We start from the raw sequence: 25,148 nt of genomic DNA on the forward strand, positions 1-25,148 counted from the left end.
CCCTTTGAGGTGGATTTCTTCTCCTTCTTCTATACCTATTATTCTTAGGTTTGGTCTTTTCACGGTGTCCCATATTTCCTGGATGTTTTGTGTTAAGTATTTGTTGTATTTAAGGTTTTCTTTGGTTGATAAATCCATTTCTCCTAGTGTATCTTCAACACTTGAGGTTCTTTCTTCCATCTCTTCTATTCTGTTGGTAATGCTTGTATCGGTAGTGCCTGACTGTTCTATTTTCTGCCTTTCTTCAGATTGTGTTTTTTCTTATGTCTCTATTTCAGTTTTCAACCCTTGCAGTGTTTGCATTGCTTCTTGCAATTTTCTGTTTATCTTTTCGTCCATTTGTTGCCTTTTATGAATTTTTTGGTTTGTTCTTTCTTCCATTTCTTGCATTTTTTGGTTTGCTTTTTGTTCCATTTCTCGCATTTTGTGCTTTGTTTCTTCTTCCATTTCCTGCCTTTTTTGGTTTGTTTCTTCTTCCATTTTTTTCATTTTTTGCTTTGTTTTTTCTACCATTTCTTGCATTTTTTGCTTTGTTTCTTCTTCCATTTCCTGCCTTTTTTGGTTTGTTTTTTCTTCCAATTCTTACATTTTTTGGTATGTTTCTTTTCCCAATTCTTGCATTTTTTGCTTTGTTTTTTCTTCCATTTCTTGCATTTTTTTGCTTCGTTTCTTCTTCCATTTCCTGCCTTTTTTGGTTTGTTTTTTCTTCCAATTCTTTCATTTTTTGGTTTTTTTTCCTTCCATTTCTTGCATTTTTTTGCTTTGTTTTTTCTTCCATTTCTTTGAGGGATTTTCCTATATCTTCTTTTAGGGCCTCTATCATTTTCATGAAAGTGCCTTTAAGGTCGTTCTCTTCTGCTTCATTTGCATTGGTATGTTGGGGTCTTGCTGGTGTGGAGTCTCTAGAATCTGGCGGTGTCATATTTGTTTTTCTGTTGCTGAGTGTGCTTTTGTATTGTCTCTTTCCCATCTCTTCTTCTAGTGGCTGCAGAAAGAGCCCCTTACTGGTCTGGGGACCAGAGTTCCCTTTTGGTGGGTGCTAGCAAGTCCAATAATCTGGTGGTTCTTCTATTCCTTGTCCAAATGCTGGTCCCGTGGGTGGGGAAGAAGAACAGGAATCTGGGGCGCTTAGCCTCCTACCTGGTCCCCTGGACCCTATGCTGGGTCCTGTTGTACCTGATCCGGAACAGCTACTCCCCTGGTCTCCCTGGCTCCTCTGGTTTCCTGGTCTCGTTGGTGGGAGAGAAGATCTGGAGTCTGGGGTGCTTGGCTCCTGCCGGGATTGGGAGCTCTGTGCAGTTCCCAGGCGATCTGCAGGTACTGGAACACAGGCCAGGAAGCCGGCCTGTTTACCTGATGCTGCCAGAGGAACAGCTGCTTCCCTGGGCTCCCAGCCTCCTCTGGTTTCCTGGTCTCGTTGGTGGGAGAGAAGATCTGGAGTCTGGGGTGCTTGGCTCCCACCGGGATTGGGATCTCTGTGCAGTTCCCAGGCAATCTGCAGGCACTGGAACACAGGCCGGGAAGCTGACCTGTTTACCTGATGCTGCTGGAGGAACAGCTGCTTCCCTGGACTCTCAGCCTCCTCTGGTTTCCTGGTCTCCTAGGTGGGAGAGAAGACCTGGAGTCTGGGGTCCTTGGCTCCCGCCAGGATTGGGAGCTCTGTGCAGTTCCCAGGCGATCTGCAGGCCCTGGAACACAGGCCGGGAAGCCGGCCTGTTTACCTGATGCTGCCAGAGAAACAGCTGCTTCCCTGGACTCCCCTTGACTCATATTTTTAAACACATTTTTTTAAATGGGTACAAGTTGTATTCCGTTCTTTTGCAGGAAGTAAGAGACATTGGAGTGGGAATTGTTAAATAACTATGCTGGAAGTAGTGACCCTTGTCACTGTGTATCAGCATGGTTACCAAAGCAGGACTAAAGAGCTGGCAGGATGCCTTTAGCTTTTTTTTTTTTAATAGATGACTGGGAAAGAAGTGCAGGTGTCTGTCCTGGGACAGAGCAGAGCTCAAAGTTCAGAGCGCCACACATGTGCTGAGGCGAGAATATGCTCAGCTATGTTACTGACAATATGAAATGTCTTTTCTCTCATTGCGACTAGACACATTCTCTGTCTCACCAAGTAATTAAGTTTTGCTAGTCCTACCGTTGTTCCAAACTGTAAAAACCTTAGCAGATAAATTTGATAGAAAAAAAAGACCCTTGACTATTTCCATGAAGTATGATTATGTAGAGATGTGAAGGGGTAATATATGAATTATTGTACCATTAATTTTCCAGTTCAGGATAAATGTAGGCTGTCTTCCTAGCTTTGGGGATGTTTTGCTTTCTGCTTTCTCTGTTCTGAGTTATTCATAGAGCCAATGTCTTTTACATAATGTTCTTATTTTCTGTGTATAACAGCTGGGATTGTTGAAATAAACCTAAGACCCATCTGAAGATAAAGTTTTCTTGGAGTAAGTTATATAAAAGTCTTTCTCTGTGTTACTGTGAGCCTTTGGATGGACTTTTTCTGTTACTCCACTCTAGTATAAAGACATTTCTTTCACTTAATTGCAACTGGTAACATGTTTCCCAATGTATATTATGCCATTAAAATGAAAGACACAACCGTACAATATTAACAGTTTCCCATTGAACCAGTGCCGACGTAAGCAATAGGGAATTACAGAGTATGAAGCATAGAAAAGATAAAATTGTTCAGTAATTATTATTTTTCATTTACTATATAATGGCATACAGTCATTTTATCTAGGGTAAAGCTGGTTATATTTACAAATATTTGGGTACGCTATTGGATGATTTTCACTACGTATATCCATCTCATATAGCTATATATTAGGGCCATGTGAATCATGTCAAACATGCGCTCTTAGGTTATTTTGACAATTCACAAAATGTACCAAAACAATGGATATAAAATATTTAAACGTTAAATATATTGCTATTTTCTTTTTGCATAAAATTGTCTTTTCACATAGACTGCATAAACAAAATGCCGTGACTGGGCCGAGGAGTACATGATTTATCAGATGCGATGAAACATGAAAGGGCAGATTTTTCAAGATGACAGCAGAGCATGGAGCCTTTCTGAACACAGAGCCTTGTACTAATGCACAGGTCACAGACCCACAAAGCTGACCTTCCTGTAACATGCTTGCTGCTCTGTTCAGAAACGTCTGACACAAAGTGCAATCTGACTTACCTGGCAAAATCAAGAGCAGGAAATCCCTGTGACTTTGTAACATCCCATTCCATAAGAGAATGTGGAAGTCAACATCTCAAGCTAATGGTTGCAATTACTTGTCTTTTTGTTTAATACAGTTTTCTTAATAGAAGTGTGAACAGAATGCATGTTCTTGGTAAGAAATCAATAGGTCTTTAGAAGTAAAATTTGCATGTTGTCTTACACACATATTATATATCCAGGTAAGTTTATATCCAACTACATGATGTCTGGGGAACATTGAGCCAATGTTCTCTGACACGGTGTGCTGATTTGGATTTTAAGAGCACAGAAAGTCTTTTTTTCCCTGTGAACTAAGACTGAAGATAGCACACATGTTTGATTTTTATACTCAAATTTGTCTTTTAGGGATGCAAGTCTTGGAATGGAATGGGATCCCTTTAACTTCTAAAACATATGAGGAAGTACAGAGCATCATTAATCAGCAAAGTGGGGAAGCAGAAATATGTGTAAGACTGTGAGTTTTTCCCCATCTTTCTGTTTCCATTTTTTGGCTCTCCATGTCTCTTTTGATTTAAAAGTGTTAAGGTGGAACCTTTGCCAGTCAGCAAGAGACAAGACTCCAGCAACTATTTCTGATGTGCCACAGCTCTCCCTTTCATACTTTTATTAAAATGTGTTCCATTTAAAAGAAGGCCAGAACCCAATGTGTGCAATATTTTCAAGTGGCTTGCATTTAATCCATAAAGATTTCACCTTAAATGATCATTTTTATCAGCTTTGACTTTTAACAACATTGCTAATATGAACTGGGTTAGCACGGTGAGCATGCCTGGGAGCGGCTTTATATCATATACCACTTCTCATTGACCTCCTGAAAAGGAAATCAAGGCAGGCGGGAGAAGGGAGCTTTGGTTTCCAGATTCCTCTGTGTCTTTCTTAATAATCTGCTTTAATTTATAGGGACCTCAATATGTTGTCTGATTCTGAAAATCCCCAGCACCTGGAACTTCACGAGCCACCTAAAGCTGGTAGGTGACAGCAGTCTGACTTCAAACATGCGTGCAAAGGGAGATACGTCTTCTTTGACATAGATACAGAAAGAATGACGGATTTATATACATGCATGTGATCATGAATGACACCAAAAGTGTTTTAGTTATGTTATTAGCATTCTGCGGAAACATGCTGCATATTTCAGTGTTAGAGTAGGCAAGAAATCTGTATTAAATATGTACTATATGAGTTCATGTTTTAAGTTTGTTAAATATGAATTCATCTTGTGTAGGCAATGCATGGAGCCATTTCATTTTAATCATAAAATTGCTATTTTTTTCTTTTTCAGCACAACTAGGCCTTTTGCTGTTGGTATTACAGTTACTCTAGGAAGTCTTGGTTACTAAATTCAACCAGTCAGGTCCAACAGAAAGTGATATATATATATATATATATATATATATATATATATGTATATATATATATACTCTGAGATTTCTTGCATAAAGAGAATATTTTGGAAGATTTAGAAGAGAGAAAAGATATTTTCATAGAAGCAAGTTCTTGGGGATAGAGTATGCTGTCATTCCCAGAGTACATGCCATAAAATATTCAAAGCATTTTTCTGAAGACTTAATAGAACTTCAGACTACTCTTGTGATTCATCATTATAGCATTCCTTCTAGATTTCTCTGAAAATGCATACATGGAATAAACGTAGTTTTGAAAGTTTAGCTGAATCTTTCGACAAAGTTGTGTCATCAGCTAGGACTCCAACAAGTGCCACAGTACGAACCCAGGACATAAAGCCTTTTGTTTTGTTCTAGTGGACAAGGCAAAATCCCCAGGGGTTGATCCCAAGCAGTTGGCTGCAGAGCTGCAGAAAGTCTCACTCCAGCAATCACCACTGGTCACGTCGTCAGTCGTGGAGAAAGGCTCTCATGCCCACTCAGGTCCTACATCAGCAGGGTCCAGTTCTGTTCCCAGCCCTGGGCAGCCAGGGTCACCATCAGTGAGCAAGAAGAAGCATGCCAGCAGCAAGGTGAGATGTGCCCCATGTCACTGCAAGTGGCCAATGCTCGGTCTGGAAAACAGGTAGATGGGGCGGGAAATGACATTCTGAAGAGTTTTCTTGTGATGGGTCATGTCCTAAGGATCTAATGAAACAAATATTTCTCTCTTCTTACTTCTAGCTGGTCCAGATACATATTCTGCTAGATTTTTTTCTCAGTAAAAAAATACAAAGATGGAGAAATAATGTAGGACACAAGGAAATAAAGAACAACACTGACATATGATCACCTATCTGAATTTTATTCTTTTCCGGCTCAAGGGTGGTTCTTCACGCGCATGTCTTTACTTGAAACAAACACTTCCAGTGCGATTTCCTCAAAGTTGCTGGGGAATAAAAGTGGACATTGCACTAGTGCTTCAACCTGCCAAAAGTAGACTACAGTACAATGTAACTTTGGTGACATGTTATTCTCCTATTTAAGAGATATTCCTGGATGTCCACTGTGCCATCTGTCCTAGGGTCATATCCTACTCATTCTAAAAAAAGCTAGAAATAACACAGGTTTTCTCGCTTAGAAATTATACTAGACATAATGTTATTATATGTGCCCTGGTATGCTTGTGATCAATATTGCATTTATGAGGGTTTCAACTCTGGCTTAAACTCCACAACCACTTGCCCATGATCATTCACTTTTAAGAGTCATGCCAGAGTATAAAGATGGAAAAATACCCTCCTCTTGGGAGATGTCATTCTGTAAATATGTGTCTGATTGGTTTGAATAAAGCACTGTTGGCCAGTAGAGAAGCAAGATAGGTGGGACTAGGAGTTAAGGAAGATTCTGGGAAAGGTAGTGAAGAGAGTCGTCACCATGTGATCACGGGAAGAGGACGCATGAGGCTGCATCCTTGGAAAGATAAGTCCTTATAAAAATATACATTAGTAATTATGGGTTAATAATTAAGTCAGAGCTAGCCAATTAGAAACCATAGCAAACGGCCAACAGCTGCATTATTAATATAGTGTCCTGTGTGTTATTTGGGTGCTAAAGTGGCCACAGGAGCCAGGCAGGAATCCCACAGCACCCTCCCTCTCATTTCAAGGAGACCAGTGGTTCTAAAGTGTGCTTCAGCAGATTTGGCACAGCACCATACGGGAATGTGTGAGAACTGCGCTTTTAACACAGCCTAGACCATTTCAGACGCTGTGAATGGTGCTCTTTAAGGTTGAGCACCGCTGGTACAATTACAAACGCTGGTGCTCTGCCAGGTGGAGCCGGTGAAGTAGAGTGAGGACAGTGGGGGCTAAGACCACTGAGGAGAAAGGAAGGAAGGAAGGAAGGAGACGTTCCAAGAGAGAACACAGAGTGAAAGGAGTTTTGGAGAGAAAATTACATGTCTGGAGGATAGGTGTTTGCAGGTGTAAATATCCCATAGAAGCAGGTGGTTGCGAATTGGAAAGCAAGAAGGGTTGTACGAGGCCTTCCCACTACAGTCTGTAGGAATGCAGAGCTGGCGATGAGCTTGAGGTAAGGATACTGAGTAACAAGACACTTCCTCTATGAAGTCATCACATTAGATTTTCTCTGAAATTACAAATCTCTCCTTGTTATTTTCCCTCCTTCTTTTTTTTTTTCTTTTCTCCCTCCTACCTCCATTTTTCCTCCCTGCCCCCTGGACTCCCAGCCTGCCTGCCTGCCTGCCTGCTATCATCCCTTCTTCTATCTCAAGTTGCTCTCTGTGTCTCTTAAAACAATCTGTCAATTGACTGCAGTTGTCAGGTTTGTGTTTTATTTGTCTTTGTTGGCTACAAGCACCATCAAACATAAGGACCACTTTTACTCCCCCCAACCACATATTATAGTTGAGTGGCTTGCACAGAACAGTAACAAAAATATTTATGGATCAAAATGTCAGTGATCACCTGTGAACCTCTGTTCTTGTTATGGGTATGGATTTACAATTTTACCTTACTGTAATATGTTAGCTTTGGGGACCATGATTTAGAAGATGAAAACCCTTGAAGTAGGATAGCATTAGAAAGTGTTATCGGTAGCTAGTATAACATGCAGCCTTTAATTTGTAAATAATTTGGGTCTGTGATATTTGACTGTAATACATAGTTTTAGTGTCCTGCTGTCCAAAGACTAACTGCTAATTCCACGAGGCTGGTCTCAGCTGACATCTATGTATATGTAAATTGCAGGCCAAATTCCAGTGACTTTGTGTTAAAAAAAAAAAGACTGAAATATGTCAACACAATGTCTAATATGCTAACAAGATGAAGTGACAATATTTAGGATAAATATAAATATATTATAATGTTTTCTGATTGTTTGCAGTGTGATTACTAGAAATTTTTCATTACTTCTGTGACTCATACATATACACCATTGGCTATCTTTAGATCAGAGATTATTAACTCTCAGAAGTGACAATAATCAAATCTGTTTATTTTGGACGTGTGTGTGTGTGTGTGTGTGTGTGTGGGTGGGTGGGTGGGTGTGTATTTTAAGTGAAAATGTAATGGTTTATCTTAGGCGAGAACCTACTACCTATGCATCTTTTGTTTATTTTTTTACTTATTTTTAGCAGGTACCAATTGCTAAATAATATAGTTTGCGTTATCATTTGTTTCCTGTTTCCTATAAACTAAAAGCATAGAGTTTTCTGAAGCTTTCAAAACCTAATGCCAGGCAACAGCAAGGCCAAACATGCCACATGTTAAGCTAATATACAGAATCAGGTTTTTAAATCCTTTATATCTGTCAGCATAAAACTAAATTAAATATTAAATTACTTAAAATACCCTAATATATTATATATAGCATAAAATATACTAATAACATGAAATTACAACTAAATTGCATAAGACAATATGCTATATCTAAATATTTACATTGTAATTAATGTCAGCATATATTTAGATGTTTATCTATTGAACATTTTATTAGATGCTTTTGATTAAATATTTACATGTTTTTAGATTATTATTACTTTGTGATTTTGTTTCATCATTTCCTTTCAATACATTTTGATTGCTTTTTTATTTATTTTGTGTGGTGGGAGTAGGCATGTGCACGCCATACTGCATGTGTGGAGGTCAGAGCTATCAAATTGAGCATGGAGTCCCACTCTTGTCAGGCCAGGTTACAAGCCCGTTTACACACTGAACCATCTTCCTGGTACTTTGGCAATCTTTTTATTCTAGTATATACTGGGATGGTCTTCTCAGAGTAGTTAGTATATTAATCACATGTAATTGTTACCATTCATTCATATTGGGCACATTCAACATCTATTCTTCTAAATGTTTTAGGTGAATACTACATTATTGTTTATCAATAGAACTCTAGATCATATTCTTAGCTAACTGCCTCCTCCTCTTCCCTTTACTTCCTCTCTGATAAATTACTACTCTGGTCTCTATTTCTGAAAAATTGAGTTTAGTTTCCACATGATAGTAAGTCATGTAGTACTTGTCTTTCTGCACTTGGATTGTTTTTTTTAATTCATAGTCTTACAGACAACATAATTTTATCTCAATAGAATGCCATCAAGTGTACATCACATATATATTACAGTTTTATTAATTAATTAACTTTTTACATTTATTTTGCATCCCGACTTTCCCCTTCCTCCTCTTCTCCCCTCTCCCCATCTACTCTTCCTCTATCTCTGTTCAGAAAGGGGAAGACCTCCCATAGCTTCAACAAAGTATGACACATCAAGTTAAGGCAGGACCAAGCTCCAAACCCAGGAGAAACTAGGTGCCAGGGAGACTCCTAGGAGTTCACAAGGATGACCTCAGCCAAGACTCCTAGAAATAGTGGAAAGGGTACCAGAAATGGTGATCTACTGTAATCAGATCAGTGAATATCCTAATTGTCATCAGAAAGCCTTCATCCAGTAACTGATGGAAGTAGATGTAGACATCCACAGCCAAGCCCTGGGCTGAGCTCCGGGAGTCCTGTTGAAGAGAGGGAGGACAGATTTTTTTTATTTATTTAAATTAGAAACAAGGTTGCTTCGCATGTCAATCCCACTTCCCTCTCCCTCCTCTCCTACCCCGCCCCCTACCAACCCCACAGACCCCCCCACTCAGTCCCCACTCAGTTCCCCAAGGAGGGTGAGGCCCTCAATGGGGGATATCCAGAATCTGTCATTTCGTTCAGGGCAGGGCCTAGGCGAGGGAGGAGGGATTTTAAGACTGCGATGGTGGTGTCACATTTTCTTAATCTTTATCCATTCATCAGTTGACTGGTGAAATAGATGTGGGCATGCAAAGGCCTCCACAAATATGGGTCTCATTTCCTTTAGATGTGTGGTCAGGAATGGATTTCTGGAGCCTATTCACTGTTTGAGAATCAATCATGCTGTTTTAAAAATGTCTGTGCTAATTTGCAGCCCCACCGACAGTGCTCAAGGGCTCTCTTTTCACCTTGACCCTTCTAGTGCATTTCATCTTTGTATTAATAACCATTTCTTTGTAATGTATGTAGGTTTGATCTCCATGTTTGCTCTGACTGGGGTGCTGGGAATTTATTTATAGACCTGATCAATTGGTATATTTTTGAGATATATCTACTAAGGGCTATAGTCCATTTTTTATAGTTATTTGGTTTCTAGTATTGAGGGTTTGAAGCTCCTTAAATATTGAGGAAATTAATTGTCAGATCTATTTTACAGAAGTTCTCTGTTCTGGGAGGGTGTGTCCATATGTGTTTGTTTCCTTAGCTAGGCAGAAGTTTGTAAATTTGATTTATTCCATTTGTCAATTATATAGCTTTCACTGTTAACCTGGGGTCACATACAAGTCTTTCCCCAGGCCACTGTTGAGCATTTTCTCAATATATTTTTATTTAAATTAGAAACATGCTTGCTCACATGTTGATCACAGCTCCCTCTCCCACCCCTCCTCCTTTGCCCCTCTACCAGCCTCCCCAACCCCCCACCTAATCCCCACACCATTCCCCAGGGAGGGTGATGACCTCCATGGAGAATCTCCAGAGTCTGTCACTTCATCTGGGGCAGAGCCTAGGCCCTCCCCCATGTGTCTAGGCTGAGAGAGGTTCCCTCCATATGGAATGGGATCCCAAAGTCGATTTGTATGCCTGGGATAAATACTGATCTACTACCAAAGACCCCAAGATTACCAAGTCCTCCTCACTGACATCACATTCGAGGGGGTGTTGGATCAGTCCCATGCTGGCCTCTCAGTCATCAGTCTGGGGTCCAACAGCTCCCCCTTGTCAAGTCTGCTGTCTCTGTTGGTTTCACCAGCACAGTCTTGACCCCTTGGATCATCACTCCTCCCTCTCTGTCACTGAGTTCCCTGAGTTCAGTTCAGTGTTTAGCTGTGGGTATCTGCTTCTGCTTCCATCAGTTTCTGGATGAAAGTTCTATGATGGCATATAAGGTTATCATTAATCTTATTATCAGGGAGGGGCATTTAAGGTGGTCTCTCCACTATTGCTTGGTTTGCCAGTTGGTGTCATCCTTGTAGATCTCTGGAAATCTCACTAGGGCCAGATCTCTCCTCAAACCTATAATGACTCCCTTTATTAGAGTGTCTCTCATCCTGGTCTCCTCCATTCTTCCCCCGACTCAACCTTACTGCTCCCCCATATCTTCCTCTCCTCTCCTCTGCTTCCCCTCTCTTTTTCCCAGGTTCCCTCTCCCCTCCCCCCATGCTCCCAATCTGCTCATGAGATCTTGCTTCATTCCCAACTTAAGGGTATTTGCTTGAGGAAGCCCCAGTTGATTTTTCAGTGTACACACATGTCTAGACATTTGCATGGAACCTTTTTCACTGTTTTGTTTCCTCATTTTATTAACTTAAAATGGAATATGCACTAAATAAATATGATTGCTTAGTAGCAGGGAGTTAACCCTTTGAAACCCCAGTGTAGTTTCAATGTTAGTAGATGGCATAAATTATAAGTGAGCTGAAGTATTAAAATATGTGGGTCTAAGTACCTCTAACTCCTTGACCTCACCAGTGGTTTTAATAATTTTATTATTGGGTTAAAATATTTGAAACAGAGCAATTTTTACTATGCTCATTCTGGTACAAAGTTATATTTAAAAAGTAACTGAACAAGTATATGAAGGTACTATAATGATTATTTCAGTTTTTCATTCAATTACTAAAACAACTCGTACAAGTGGATAGGCTTTGATGCATAAGGTGGTTTTCATTCTACATTACTGATATGTTACCTAATGTTCTATCATAGACTTGGACCCAGAGATAAAACCTCTACTTATTGCTGCCTTGATGGTGGGAGGGGCAGTTCCACAGTGCTCAAAGGGAAATGCACAGAGTCAGCAAGTATTAAACTTTTCTATCTGAGGGTCTAGGGAAATAAGGCACTCACACACTCTCTCTCTAGATGGTTTCTTTCTTTATTTTCCTGTTCTTCTGTTTTCTTTCTACTGTATATTCTTTTTACAGCTTCAATAGCCCAACAAAGTTTTTTAGTCAATGTAGGAGTTACAATGTGGTTACATTCTATTTTTCAAGTGATTACAATGAATTCAGGTAAAAACATGTTTTACATCTCCCTTACATGATTAAACATTTTATGTATTATAGGCAGAAGACAAATTATCCCAAGAACCCATATACATTCATAGCCAAGCAACTTGTTATAGATTAACTGCATAGGCAAGCAAGATTTTTTTCCAATTAGGTCTTTTACTGGCAGACTGTGTTTTGCAGTTACAAAAAAGGGCCAATTACTTTAGTACTAATCTTGAAAGGTAATCTTACGAGGAAATTTAAAGTAATCACAAACCTAAACTTTATATATGAAAAACAATCAGTCAGTCCTACTTTAAACCTTTAGGGTGCATACCCAATCAGAAATAGTCATATTGAAGTCAGGAATGGGTACAAAGAATTAATCATCACCTTTGATCATCAACCAATCCTAGCAAGGAAAGTAGGTCACCTAGTAACAATTGGGCTGCTTTGTATTTTTTTACCTCAGCTATGTGTCCTTCTGACTTTAAATTGTTTTCTAGAGTTTTTCATCTCAAAGATATTATCAAAATATCTGAATCTAACCTTAAGTTATTTTAAGGCTTTGTTTCAACTAGTGATGCACTCCAAAACCTGTGAACATACCTCCCAACATTAAGATTAGTTGAATTTAAACTAGCTGGTCTATTGGGACTCAGTTGTTTTTCTTAATCATTAACTTAAGCCACAATCTACATGGCTCCTCAATAGAAAGTCTTGTGTTCTACCTGCGTGACACTTCCTTGTTTATATTTTTATCATCAAAAGTCTATTTAAATTAACACTATTACTAATTAGACAGTACAACGTAAGAGCAAACGATCAGTTGTAGAGAGGGAGGAATGATGAGCAAAGGGGTCAATTCCATGCTGTGAAAACCCACAGAAACAGCTGACCTGAGCAAGTGGGAACTCATGAGTCCCAATCTGACAGCTGGGGAACCAGCATAGGACAGAACCAGGCCCCCTCACATGGATATCAATTGGTAGACCTGGGCAGTCTATGGGGTCTCAGGCAGTGGAACCTAGTGCACGAATGCATTTTGGGAGCCCATTCCCCATGGAGGGATACTCTCTCAGCCTAGATACGTGGGGAGGGCCCAGGTCCTGTCCCACACGATGTGACAGACTTTGATGATCCCCCGTGGGAGGCCTGATGCTCCCTAGAAAGTGGATGAGGGCTGGTGGGGGTCACAGAAGAACAGGAGGGAGAGGGAAGTGGAATTTGTATGTAAGATAAGATTGCTTTTCATTTAAATAAAAATTTATTTAAAAAGAAATGATCTGCACAGATATCCACAGGTAAAAATGCCCAGCAGCATGGGATATATCCATGAAATAAACACACTGCATTACAAGCAAGGGGAATCTCCCCAAAACCATTCACACCATGCCAGATACCAGAGTAAGAGAGCTGCAGCAAACATGTAAAGGCACAGCAGAAACAATGGACATTCCAGGGTCTGTGGTCTCAGGGCCTTGTCTATCCAGGATTCATCCACCAGGCACTTTCCTCTTGGTGGGCTGACACCTTGAACTTCAATTGCCACCTGCTCCTACTCTTACACGGGCACTGGCATCTACTTATGTATAAAAATAAGAAGGAACTATAACAAGTTCATAAACAAGCATTTATTCATCAGCATGAATTAGTTCACAAAATCACTTCCTTTAGATTTACTTATTCATTTATTTAGAGGCAGTGTTTCCTTGTGTAGCATTGGCTGGCCTGGAACTTGCTATCTAGACCAGGCTGGCCATGAACTCACAGTGATCCACTAACCTCTGCTTCCTGGCTTCTGGAATTTAAGGTGTATGCCACAACCTCTGACACCTGGATTACTTTCTGAACTGCTTGAAAACTCTGTTTGCCTAAGGAGTTATGAGGAAGACAAAAATTTATCTGAGAAGATAAATTTTAGTTCAAGGTGGTCTGTTCATAGGAAAATGTTTCTCGGGCGCTTCACTGTACTGGTGAGCTCCAACTTGACCGCCTTTGTAGCTCCTATGCTCCTACACAGTCTTATGCAAACACTGTTTCATTACTAAGTAGCTCTTTAAAACCTCTAGGTGCTCTAGAAAAATGTTTTAAACTTAAAGTATTCATTTTGTAAGTAATTGAGAATACTGCTGATACAATAATCATAACTTCCATACCAGTCTTTCAAAATGAAAAATAGATCTATGTATCTATAAACTTAAACAAGTATGAAAATTGCAAGTAGATGCTATAAGTCTTAAGCAACCAAATGGATAAATGTATTTTGTAGGCAGTGTACTATAGCCAGTTGAAGTTAATTCCAAAAAACAGTTGAAATGAGAACACCTATGAATATTTTATTTATTAATGTAATATGTGGTCTTTAATATTTCAGCCTACTGATGCAACAAAGGTTGCCTCACATCCAATTACAGGAGAAATACAGGTATGAAAACTTTTTAATATCATCATTCTATCATATTTTCTGTTTTTATTATTTGTCTATTTGAATTTCTAACAGCCTATTTGGACCTTTCGCATTCTATAACATATAAAAATTGGATATGGAAACACAATGTTACACCATATGTGTGGTGTGTGGTGTGTGGTGTGTGTGTGTGTGTGATGTGTGTAGAAACTAGTCATAGCTTTGAAGTGCAGACTTCAAAATCCTCAGTCAGTAGGTCCTGAGCTTAGTGTGTACTTGTTGAACGTTTCACATACAACTTCTTCCAAAAGCCAGAAGGCCCATCTTCAAGCTTCATAAATCCAGTGATATCTTTTGTTAAATCATTGGTTTCTAATTATTTATAAACAACTATCATAGGGATTTTTTCATATAATAACTTTGTAATTCATAAGGTAAATACTTTGACTGGAAAAATATAATAAAAAGTACAAAATTTCCTACTTTAGTTCTGCATATTATTCTATATTTGTATATTGTATTATTATGAATTATATATTATTTGGAGCCACAGTAACATGTTTTAAAAACTTGGCGTTAGGTAATATCAAGAATTAATTCTCGGTAGATGAGAAATGTCACATAGAAATTAACACAGTACAAATTAGCTATCAGAGGACAACAAGGTTCCAATAAGGAAAAACAAGTGTGTCTCCAACATAGTGTAAAGAAGATTCTCACAAAGGACTTCACAGGGCAGCAAAGATAGGAATGAGTGTTTCAATAAACATAGAGGAGGGGAAATTTGTCACTGGAAACAGTAATACACAGAAACTGTTGCATTCAGAGTTGAGCAATGATGGACTCAGCTTTGAGTGGCTGACCAAGTTCCAGAAAGAACCTTGGCTGCAAGCAGAAGAGTATTATCCCTCACACGATACCGTGCAGTATTACATGTTATAGAGTGAGAGGCTCACGTTGTAGGGACCCCAACCATAAAATTATCGTTGTTGCTACTGCATAACTGCATATTTGCTGTGATGAATAGTAATGTAAATATTTTGGGAGATAAAGGTTTGTCAAAGGAATTGCACCCCACAGGTTGAGAACCACCAGGTTGGAACATCCTGAACGTTGGTGATTCGGTTAGTTCTCCTGTGTGGCACAGCTTATACCATGCACACGTACAGTAGCAATCATGAAGGTGCGGGCACTGAAGCCCTGTGTGTGAGGGTGGACCAGATCTCCCATGCTCACACTGTCTGACCCCTGAGCTTCTCCGAGGTCTTTGGGAACAAATGGGTAAAGTTTTGAAAAACAGTCTCTCAAGGAGGCCTGCCGGTTTCTAAGTCAGTGAGAAATAGATAAAGCGCAACGTCACTTGAAAGTGAGCTCTAGAGAAAGCAAAGTGTGGATTGTTGACTTTTGTGTTTCTGTATCCTGTCACAGCACACAGTTCTAAAATCCCTGTCTTTGTTCCCTCAGGATACGTTCCTTTGTTATTCACACATTTTTCATGGTCATAAGAAATGCCGAGGCTCTTTCCCTGTGGAAGTGTGCAATTAAAAAATTAAAAAACTGTGCCAAAATGATGATGTACATTAATTCTGAAATTTTAAGCAAAAATCTGACCCATTTCAGTTACTCCATTTTCAGTTTAAGTACACTGAATCATTTTTATGAATTATTTTAAAATATTAGTGTTTTTACACATAAGTTTCTTCTTCAAAATACAGTTCTTTTCATTTCTATTAATTGGAAAACTTAAAGAAAATTAAAACTCAATCTATATGATGTCAGAAGAATCTTTCAATGATAAAAGAGAAAACTATTGAGCTTGATCATTTTAGATTATGACAGTTTTTTTGTAAATCATGTTCTTCAAGGACAATATGAACATCCATTAAGCGTCTTAGAGATAGAAGTCATTCATCCCTCTTCAGCTTAAGTTTGTATCATCTCAGTCTCTTTCTTCATAGCAAGTGTCTCAGAAAGAGTAACTACAAGCGTAATTAGAAAAAGTGAAATCTAGTTTTTATTTAATTTTTACATCTCAGTATTGATAGATTCTACTCCACATAACCCTTCTTCTCACCACTCATTGATGAAATGTATTTTACAATATACTTCCAAGTTATTTATTTTATTTTCAAAATGCTAGTAACTGCAAAAATCAATGTAATTGGGGTATATTCTTTTGCTATGAATAAATTTTAATTATGAAAATATAATAAATATATACTATATTATTTTCCTGCTAAATGAACTTTAACTAGGCCAAGACTCTTCACTGTGCAGAGTCTTGTAAACATGAATATTATGTTTATTAGAAATGCAGACATGTCTATGAGCTTCCAGTTAAACTTGGCATTAACTGTTCAATTTCAAATACAATTGAATTGAAGTAGGTAACTTCCTATAAAGTGTTGAAAAGCTAGCAAAGTATGCAATGATAATGTTTCACACATCTTTTTATCTTTTCATTGAATTGTTTCTATACCCTAAAGCTTCAAATCAACTATGATCTTGGAAATCTTATAATACATATTCTTCAAGCAAGAAATCTTGTCCCTAGAGACAACAATGGCTACTCCGACCCTTTTGTTAAGGTGTACCTACTTCCGGGCCGAGGGTAAGTAACGAGGCACTGTCTTCTAAGTGTCACAGCCCACAGTCTAAACAATCCTAAGAGAATCTTCCATTCTTTAATTTCCAGTCCCATCCTGAATTATCCTTTCCCTGTACTTAGTTTGTTTCGTGTCATATTTATTTTTGAATTAAAATTTTAAAGAAAGTCCTTAAGAGTTCTGAGAGAGCAGTGGTTAGAATAAAATCAGTCTCCCTGGGCACAAGCAGCAATTCTGATTGTGGGAACCATTCTTGTGCTTTGTGATCAGATTAATTCTAAAAACATGTAAGAAATTGTGGCAGATTTAAAGAACCGACTTACATCCCTATATCCACTTCTAAAATCAACCTTTGTTTACTTTCTTTTTATACAGTATGTGTCACTAATGACTTTGTATGAAACCTTGTTTATAGACACATTTCCAAATCACTGTTTTAAAAATAGTAGCAAATAGTAACATTTGAAGTAATTATTTTGCTATATAAATAAAAGATATCTCATTGAATCTTTTGCAGGATGTGTACATTGTTGATATAAAGTAAATGTTATGGACGTGCGGCCTAACTCCATGGCAGCACTTGTGTTTAACATACCTGAATATGTCAGTCCCCAGCCCCAAATAAAAATACTAGTGAAGGATTCTATGTTCTTTGGAGATGCATAATAATTGATCGCATTATTAATACTAATAGCTATGTTATGGTGTATGAACAAGTACTTGAGAATTGTTTAGAACAGAGATTTCACATCCAGAAACCACTGTACCTTATCTAAGTTACCTGTATTAGCCAAATTAATGTGGTGGAACCATGAACAGTTATCAGATGGAGGTGCATTGAAAAGCTTCATCAGCTGATGGCAACATTGGTTTCATTTTGGTTTAATTTGGGAGTGACATTTGAGTGTTGATTTTTGCTTGGAAATTTTTAAGTATAGCACAGAAGCAGAAAGCATAGTATAGTGACTGACCATCCTTTATCTGCAAAAGCTTTTACTTACTGGCCAGTTAGATTTCACATTGCTCTTTTTTTTTCATTTACTCTTACACAGTTCCTACATCCAGATCATTTTAAAGAAATTCCAGCAATTAACTCTTTTTGCAAATATTTCAGTATGTATATTTAAGTGATAGTTCATTTTAAATTCACAAATAATTCTTTAGTTTCCTCAGTGATGTCTCATAATACATTATGAGAACCACACTTGAGAACCACACTAGTGTTTATAGAACATGCTACTATCAACAGCAAATGCTTTTAAATACTTGTCAGATGTTCCACAGAAATACATTGTGTGTGGCAAAGCCTCAACAGACTTAAAAGCAGCCACATTATATGAATGTGTGTTCTGGCCGTGATTAAATTGTCTGAAAAGTAGTCATATTAGAGTTACATACACACCACTGTTCATGTGCCAAGTCACCACAGGCAGATCCCCAATTTCTTTGATATTCAGGTTCCTTGTCAATATTAACACAACACAATCATAATTTTTAATTTATCAGTGAAAACAAGTCATATAATTCAGGGAGACTAAATCGCAGTGTACCTGTTCTAACTCCCTACAGCTACCCCAGTAATTCCATTTAGACAGTTAAAATTGCTTGTGTGGTTGGTCTAATTTTATTTTCTTAAGGATTGTTGAAATCCCCAATAACTCTTACATAGAATCAATAAAATAGCCACATAACCCAGGAAAGAGGATCTCTTATTTTATTTTAATTAACTAGTAAGTTTATATATTTGTACATACAATTTGGCCACATATTTTAAGGAAGGTATGACAAAAATAACAACAAACAATAATAACTTTATTTTTGTTTTGGTCATGAGAACGTTTGTGTTTTTTAAAGAATTAAGAAGTTATGGGAAATTTTCTTAGGGATTTTCTCTAAGTAATTTTAAACAGATTAAGGGAAAGGGTCCTGTCATTTATTTTCTATCTTCCTTACAGTGGCTCTCAGTGTCATTGTTTGCACTACATAAGAATACTTATGTCAATGCATGATATGACTTAGGTGGAAAGCTGCAAAGTTGAATAAGCAGAACAGATAGACAGGTAACATAATACATAACTGGCAAAGATTAAAAATTGTAGTGAAATGGACCAAAATAGTTTATCTAACCATCCCTCATAAAGTGAGATTCAGCTCTGAGGTAGCTAACATGCTCAATTCCTAGACTTTTATTAAGGTTTCACTAGTTACGGAGTGGCTGGATATTTAGGATTTATTTGACATGTAGCAGCTGTTTCACCGTAGCTCTGAAATTATCTTCAGCCTCAAGCCAGTTTCAAGCTATGTACTGTGTCTGTGATTTGCTACTTGCTTACTTCCTGTCTAGTTCTGTTCCTAACTTTTTTCTTCCTGTCTTTCCCTCTTTCCTGTTGTGCCCTTTACTCTGGCTTCTGGAATCAATGCAGTCAAGTCATGGTTGTCCAGAATGCAAGGTAGAGTTGATTCTCCTTCAGTGTCAACTATGCTCTTGTACCTACAGTTGTATTCTATGTATTTTTAACTACGTCTACCAATACTTCAACCTGGGTCATAACTATTATTTTTCTACCAGTGGATGTCTGTTTAATTAGACTACTATAAACAGTTCTGAGCAATGTGCAATAAGACACAGAAAATTAGGAATTATTAAAAAACAAAAAGGATAAGGAAATTTTATCCTAAAATTGAATAAAACTAAAATTTTCCCTTGTATTCTACATATTGAATGTCATTTAGCTGCTGATGTAATAACCACAGCTTAGGTTCTCCTAATTTCCTTTTGAAAATTAAGATATTGCAAGTGTTTTTTAAGTGAATGTGTGGACTAGTCCTATGTGAATAATTTATTTTAAATATATGTCTGATCTGTTTTCCCCTCACTTGATTTTGAAATGTTTCGATGATTTATGCTTTCTGTACTACAAAATAATTTGAAGACAAAAACATGCTTACTATAATGTATGAGTGGTCACATGAACACTCTTCTTTGGTTCTAGTAGTGGGGAAATTCGCTGATTTGCTGCAGGCTGCCTCACTATCTTACTAACCAAGGCTACCTCCCAAGACATGAACCAAAGAGTTATGTTTGCACATCTCCCACTGAATTATAAATTGCTATTTAATTGAAGAAACTCATGTGCCATCTGTACTAATAAGATGAGACTTTAGCATCAACCATATTATTAATTTTACAGCATTAGTTTGTCTGTGTTATTAAAATATGACATTTTTATTAATCCTGGAAAGCTGTGACCCAAAAGAGACTGTTACTGGTTTTGGAAGATGTAAATATTTATCTTCAACACTAGGATCTATTATCACATCCTTACTAGTACCCAGAAACTTCATTGCTTACAAGCCATCATTAGCAACCTGTGAACAGAGATACCGCCATGCTTTCTTGTAGTAGTGAGCTCTCTGATTGTGTTACCATCTGAGTTTCTTCAGCTGGTATGTAAAATTAGTTCTGTTTCAAAGATAGCATGTCAGTTTAGAGCTCACATTATCAGTCTCGGTATTCATAATCTCCCTGCCTTTTATCTAAGGAAGCTCAGACAACGTTATCAGGGTGGTGGTTTTCTGCATTTAATTTATAGGAGGGCATGTTCTGGGAGATGTTCGTAATGACTGGACGAGCCTGAAATATGTTGACTGTTATTTGGAATGTTAAGAAGCCAATCTCTCATCCTTGTATCATTTTCAAATATCTTTGAGAACGGTCAATGTGAGAGACATTGCAGTGACCATGGAAGCCACTGAATGGAGTGAGAACCTGAACTTGAATTTCAGCATTGTCACTTAGACGCCATGAATTGTCACATGAGAATCCAGGATTGTGTCTTCTTCTGTAACTAGGAACAGTAAGAACTTCGTGTGTGTGTGTGTGTGTGTGTGTGTGTGTGTGTGTGTGTGTGTGTGAATGTGTGTGTGTATGTAAGTGTCTTGTGTGGTGTGGTGTGGTGTGTGTGCACAGTGTTGTGTGTGTGAGTGTCTGTGTGCAGTGTGGTGTGTGTGTGTGTGAATGTGTGTGTGTGAATGTGTGTGTATGTAAGTGTCTTGTGTGGTGTGGTGTGTGTGCACAGTGTTGTGTGTGTGAGTGTCTGTGTGCAGTGTGGTGTGTGTGTGTGTGTGTGAGGTGTGGTTTGTGTGAGTGTATGTGTGTGTGTAGTAGATGTGTATGTGTGGTAGATGTATGTGTATGTGTGTGTATGTGTGTGTGTGTGAGAGGTGCGGTATGTGTATGTGTTTGTGTGTATGAAATATACTTAGTGATAAAACCAAAGTGGGGAGTATCATGTATGACACATAATCATCTTCAGTAAGTGGCAGTGGCTGTTATTACTTCTGATACTACGTATAATAAATTTCTAGTAGCCAAGGACATTTAAATAAGAGACAGTATGTGTAGCTACTCAGATATATAAAAAATTTTACAGTAATATCAAGAAAACCAAACAACCTTTTGAGGGATGGAGAACTTACTCAGCAGATAAAAGCACTGGCTGGTCTTCCAAAGGATCCAGGTTCAATTCCAGCACCCATATGTTGGCTCACAACTTTCTCTGACACCAGTACCATGGGATGCAACATCCTCTTCTATCGTTTGTGAACATTAGGCACACAAGTCATACACAGACATACACAGACATAAATACGGGCCAAACACTCATAAACGCTCATACAAGTATTTAAACAGAATGACTTTATGTGGCCAGCCATATAGTTCAGAAAATGCAAATAATAATAATGATGGTGATGATGATGATGATGATGAGAAGGATCCCACGTTCAATGTCATCCCATAGTATATGCTGTCATGCTAACTATAGACTAATTAATTATTTGAAAGAATGAAAGAGGAAAGAAAGAAGAAAATGTAGAAAAGGAATGACCTGAAAATGAACTGCGTTGATTTCTAAAATGAAGCAATCAAAGCTGTGGAAAGGTCACAGGATCACCATAAGATCTTACCAGCCGAGCTGTCCCTCTGGCATCATCAGGTAAAGAGGCCAGCTTCCCGGCCTGTGTTCCAGAGCCTGCAGATCGCCTGGGAACTGCACAGAGCTCCCAATCCCGGCGGGAGCATCGGGTAAACAGGCCAGCTTCCCGGCCTGTGTTCCAGAGCCTGCAGATCGCCTGGGAACTGCACAGAGCTCCCAATCCCGGCGGGAGCCAAGCACCCCAGACTCCAGATCTTCTCTCCCACCAAAGAGACCAGGAAACTACAGGAGCCAGGGAGACCAGGGGAGTAGCTGTTCCGGGTCAGGTACAACAGGACCCAGCATAGGGTCCAGGGGACCAGGTAGGAGGCTAAGCGCCCCAGATTCCTGTTCTTCTTCCCCACCCACGGGACCAGCATTTGGACAAGGCATAGAAGAACCACCAGATTACTGGACTTACTAGCACCCACCAAAAGGGAACTCTGGTCCCCAGACCAGGAAGGGGCTCTTTCTGCACCCACTAAAAGAAGAGATGGGAAAGAGACAATACAAAAACACAGTCAGCAACAGAAAAACAAATATGACACCGCCAGATTCTAGAGACTCCACACCAGCAAGACCCCAATATTCCAACGCGAAGGAAGCAGAAGAGAACGACCTTAAAAGCACTTTCATGAAAATGATAGAGGCCCTAAAAGAGGATATTGGAAAATCCCTCAAAGAAATGGAAGAAAAAACAAACCAAAAAATGCAAGAAATGGAAGAAAAAACAAACCAAAAAATGCAAGAATTGGAAGAAAAAACAAACCAAAAAAGGCACGAAATGGAAGAAGAAATGAAGCAAAAAATGCAAGAAATGGAAGAAAAAGCAAAGAAAAAATGCAAGAATTAGAAGAAGAAACATACCAAATAAGGCAGGAAATGGAAGAAGAAACAAAGCAAAAAATGCAAGAAATGGTAGAAAAAACAAAGCAAAAAATGAAAAAAATGGAGGAAGAAACAAACCAAAAAAGGCAGGAAATGGAAGAAGAAACAAAGCACAAAATCCAAGAAATGGAACAAAAAGCAAACCAAAAAATGCAATAAATGGAAGAAAGAACAAACCAAAAAATTCATAAAAGGCAACAAACGGACGAACAGATAAACAGAAAATTGCAAGAAGCAATGCAAACGCTGTAAGGGTTGAAAACTGAAATAGAGACACTAAAAAAACACAATCTGAAGAAAGGCAGAAAATAGAAAAGCTGGACAAACAGTCAGGCACTACCAATACAAGCATTACCAACAGAATAGAAGAGATGGAAGAGAGAATCTCAAGTGTTGAAGATACATTAGGAGAAATGGATTTATCAACCAAAGAAAACCTTAAATCCAACAAATCCTTAACACAAAACATCCAGGAATTATGGGACACCATGAAAAGACCAAACCTAAGAATAATAGGTATAGAAGAAGGAGAAGAAATCCACCTCAAAGGGGCAGAAGGCATATTCAACAAACTCATAGAAGAAAACTTTCCCAACCTTAAGAAAGGCATGCCAATGAAGGTACAAGAAGCCTACAGAACACCAAATAGAGTGGACCACAAAAAAAATCCCCTCGCCACATAATAATCAAGACCCCAAACATACAGAATAAAGAAAGAATATTAAGAGCAGCTAAGGAAAAAGGTCAAGTAACATATAAAGGCAGACCTATCAGAATTACACCTGATTTCTCCATGGAAACTCTGAAAGCCAGAAGGTCCTGCATAGATATTCTACCTACACTAAGAGACCATGGATGCCAGCCCAGACTACTATACCCGGCAAAGCTCTCAATCACTATAGACGGAGAAAACAAGATATTCCATGACAAAACTAGATTCAACCAATATGTGTCCACTAACCCAGCCCTACAGAAAATTTTGGAAGGAAAACTCCAACCCAAGGAAGCTAACTACAACCAGAAAAACATAAGCATTAGAGAATCCCTCTCTACCAACAGCCAAAAGAACAAAGGGGCGAAATTCCACCCATAATTCCACCAACAACAACAATCGCAAATCGAAGAAGGATGAGCAATCAATGGTCATTAATATCCCTCAATATTAACGGCCTTAACTCACCCATAAAAAGACACAGACTAGCAGAATGGATTCGAAGACAGAACCCTTCCTTCTGCTGCATACAAGAAACACACCTCACCCTCAAAGACAGACATTACTTGAGAGTTAAAGGTTGGGAAAAAATTTTTCAATCAAATGGACCCAAGAAACAAGCAGGGGTAGCAATCCTAATATCTAACAAACTAGACTTTAAAATAAAATCAATCAAAAGAGATGAAGGAGGTCATTACATACTCATCACAGGTGAAACCCACCAAGACGAAGTGTCTATCCTGAACATCTATGCCCCCAATACAAAGGCATCCACATTCGTTAAAGAAACATTATTAGAACTTAAATCTCATCTAAAGCCCCACACAGTTATAGTGGGAGATTTCAACACACCACTCTCACCACTAGACAAGAATACCAGACAGGAACTCAACAAAGAAGCAAAGGGTCTAATAGAAGTAATGACCCAACTGGGATTAACAGATATCTATAGAACATTTCATCCACATAAAAAAGAATATACCTTCTTCTCACCACCACATGGAACCTTCTCAAAAATCGACCACATACTTGGCAACATATCAAACCTCAGCAGCTATGAAAAAATTGGAATAACTCCATGCATCTTATCAGACCACCATGCCTTAAAATTAGAATTCAACAACAACACAAATTGCAGAAAACCTACAAACTCATGGAAATTGAATAATGCTCAACTGCACCATCCCTGGGTCAAAGAGGAAATAAAAAAAGAAATTAAAGACTTCCTCAAATTCAATGAGAATGAAGACACAACATACCCAAACCTATGGGACACTTTGAAAGCAGTGCTACGGGGGAAGTTCATAGCACTAAGTGCTCACATGAAGAAACAGGAAAACAGTTATACCAGAGAATTAACATCACAACTAAAAGCTCTAGAACACAAAGAAGCAAACTCCCCGAGGAGGAGTAGACGCCAGGAAATAACCAAATTGAGGGCTGAAATCAACAAAGTAGAAACCAGGAAAACAATACAAAGAATCAATGCAACGAAGAGTTGGTTCTTTGAGAAAATCAACAAGATAGACAAACCTTTGTCCAAACTTACCAAACAGCAGAGAGTGAACACGCAAATTAACAAAATCAGAAATGAAAAGGGGGACATAACAACAGACTCTGAGGAAATCCAGAGAATCATTAGGTCATACTTTGAAAACCTGTACTCCACAAAATTCGAAAATTTAAAGGAAATGGATGACTTCCTGGACAGCTATCATTTGCCAAAACTAAATCAAGAACAGATAAGCAATTTAAATAGACCTATAACCCCTATGGAAATAGAAGCTGTCATCAAAAGTCTCCCAACCAAAAAAAGTCCAGGTCCAGATGGCCTCA

The 25,148-nt window shown here is 38.5% G+C and overlaps 1 protein-coding gene across 1 annotated transcript in view; it reads left to right on the plus strand.

Annotated features, from left to right (window-relative positions):
• Pclo (piccolo presynaptic cytomatrix protein) overlaps window positions 1-25,148 on the plus strand; it is a 348,891-nt gene that overhangs the window by 246,306 nt on the left and 77,437 nt on the right. The window contains 6 exon segments of the mRNA XM_040735211.1: window positions 3,596-3,704; window positions 4,151-4,218; window positions 5,011-5,225; window positions 14,098-14,148; window positions 16,617-16,741; window positions 19,160-19,186. Of these exon segments, the coding sequence (XP_040591145.1) occupies window positions 3,596-3,704; window positions 4,151-4,218; window positions 5,011-5,225; window positions 14,098-14,148; window positions 16,617-16,741; window positions 19,160-19,186 (595 nt within the window).

The sequence above is a fragment of the Mesocricetus auratus genome, unplaced genomic scaffold (assembly GCF_017639785.1).
Source record: "Mesocricetus auratus isolate SY011 unplaced genomic scaffold, BCM_Maur_2.0 Super-Scaffold_100043, whole genome shotgun sequence".
NCBI classification, from domain to species: domain Eukaryota; kingdom Metazoa; phylum Chordata; class Mammalia; order Rodentia; family Cricetidae; genus Mesocricetus; species Mesocricetus auratus.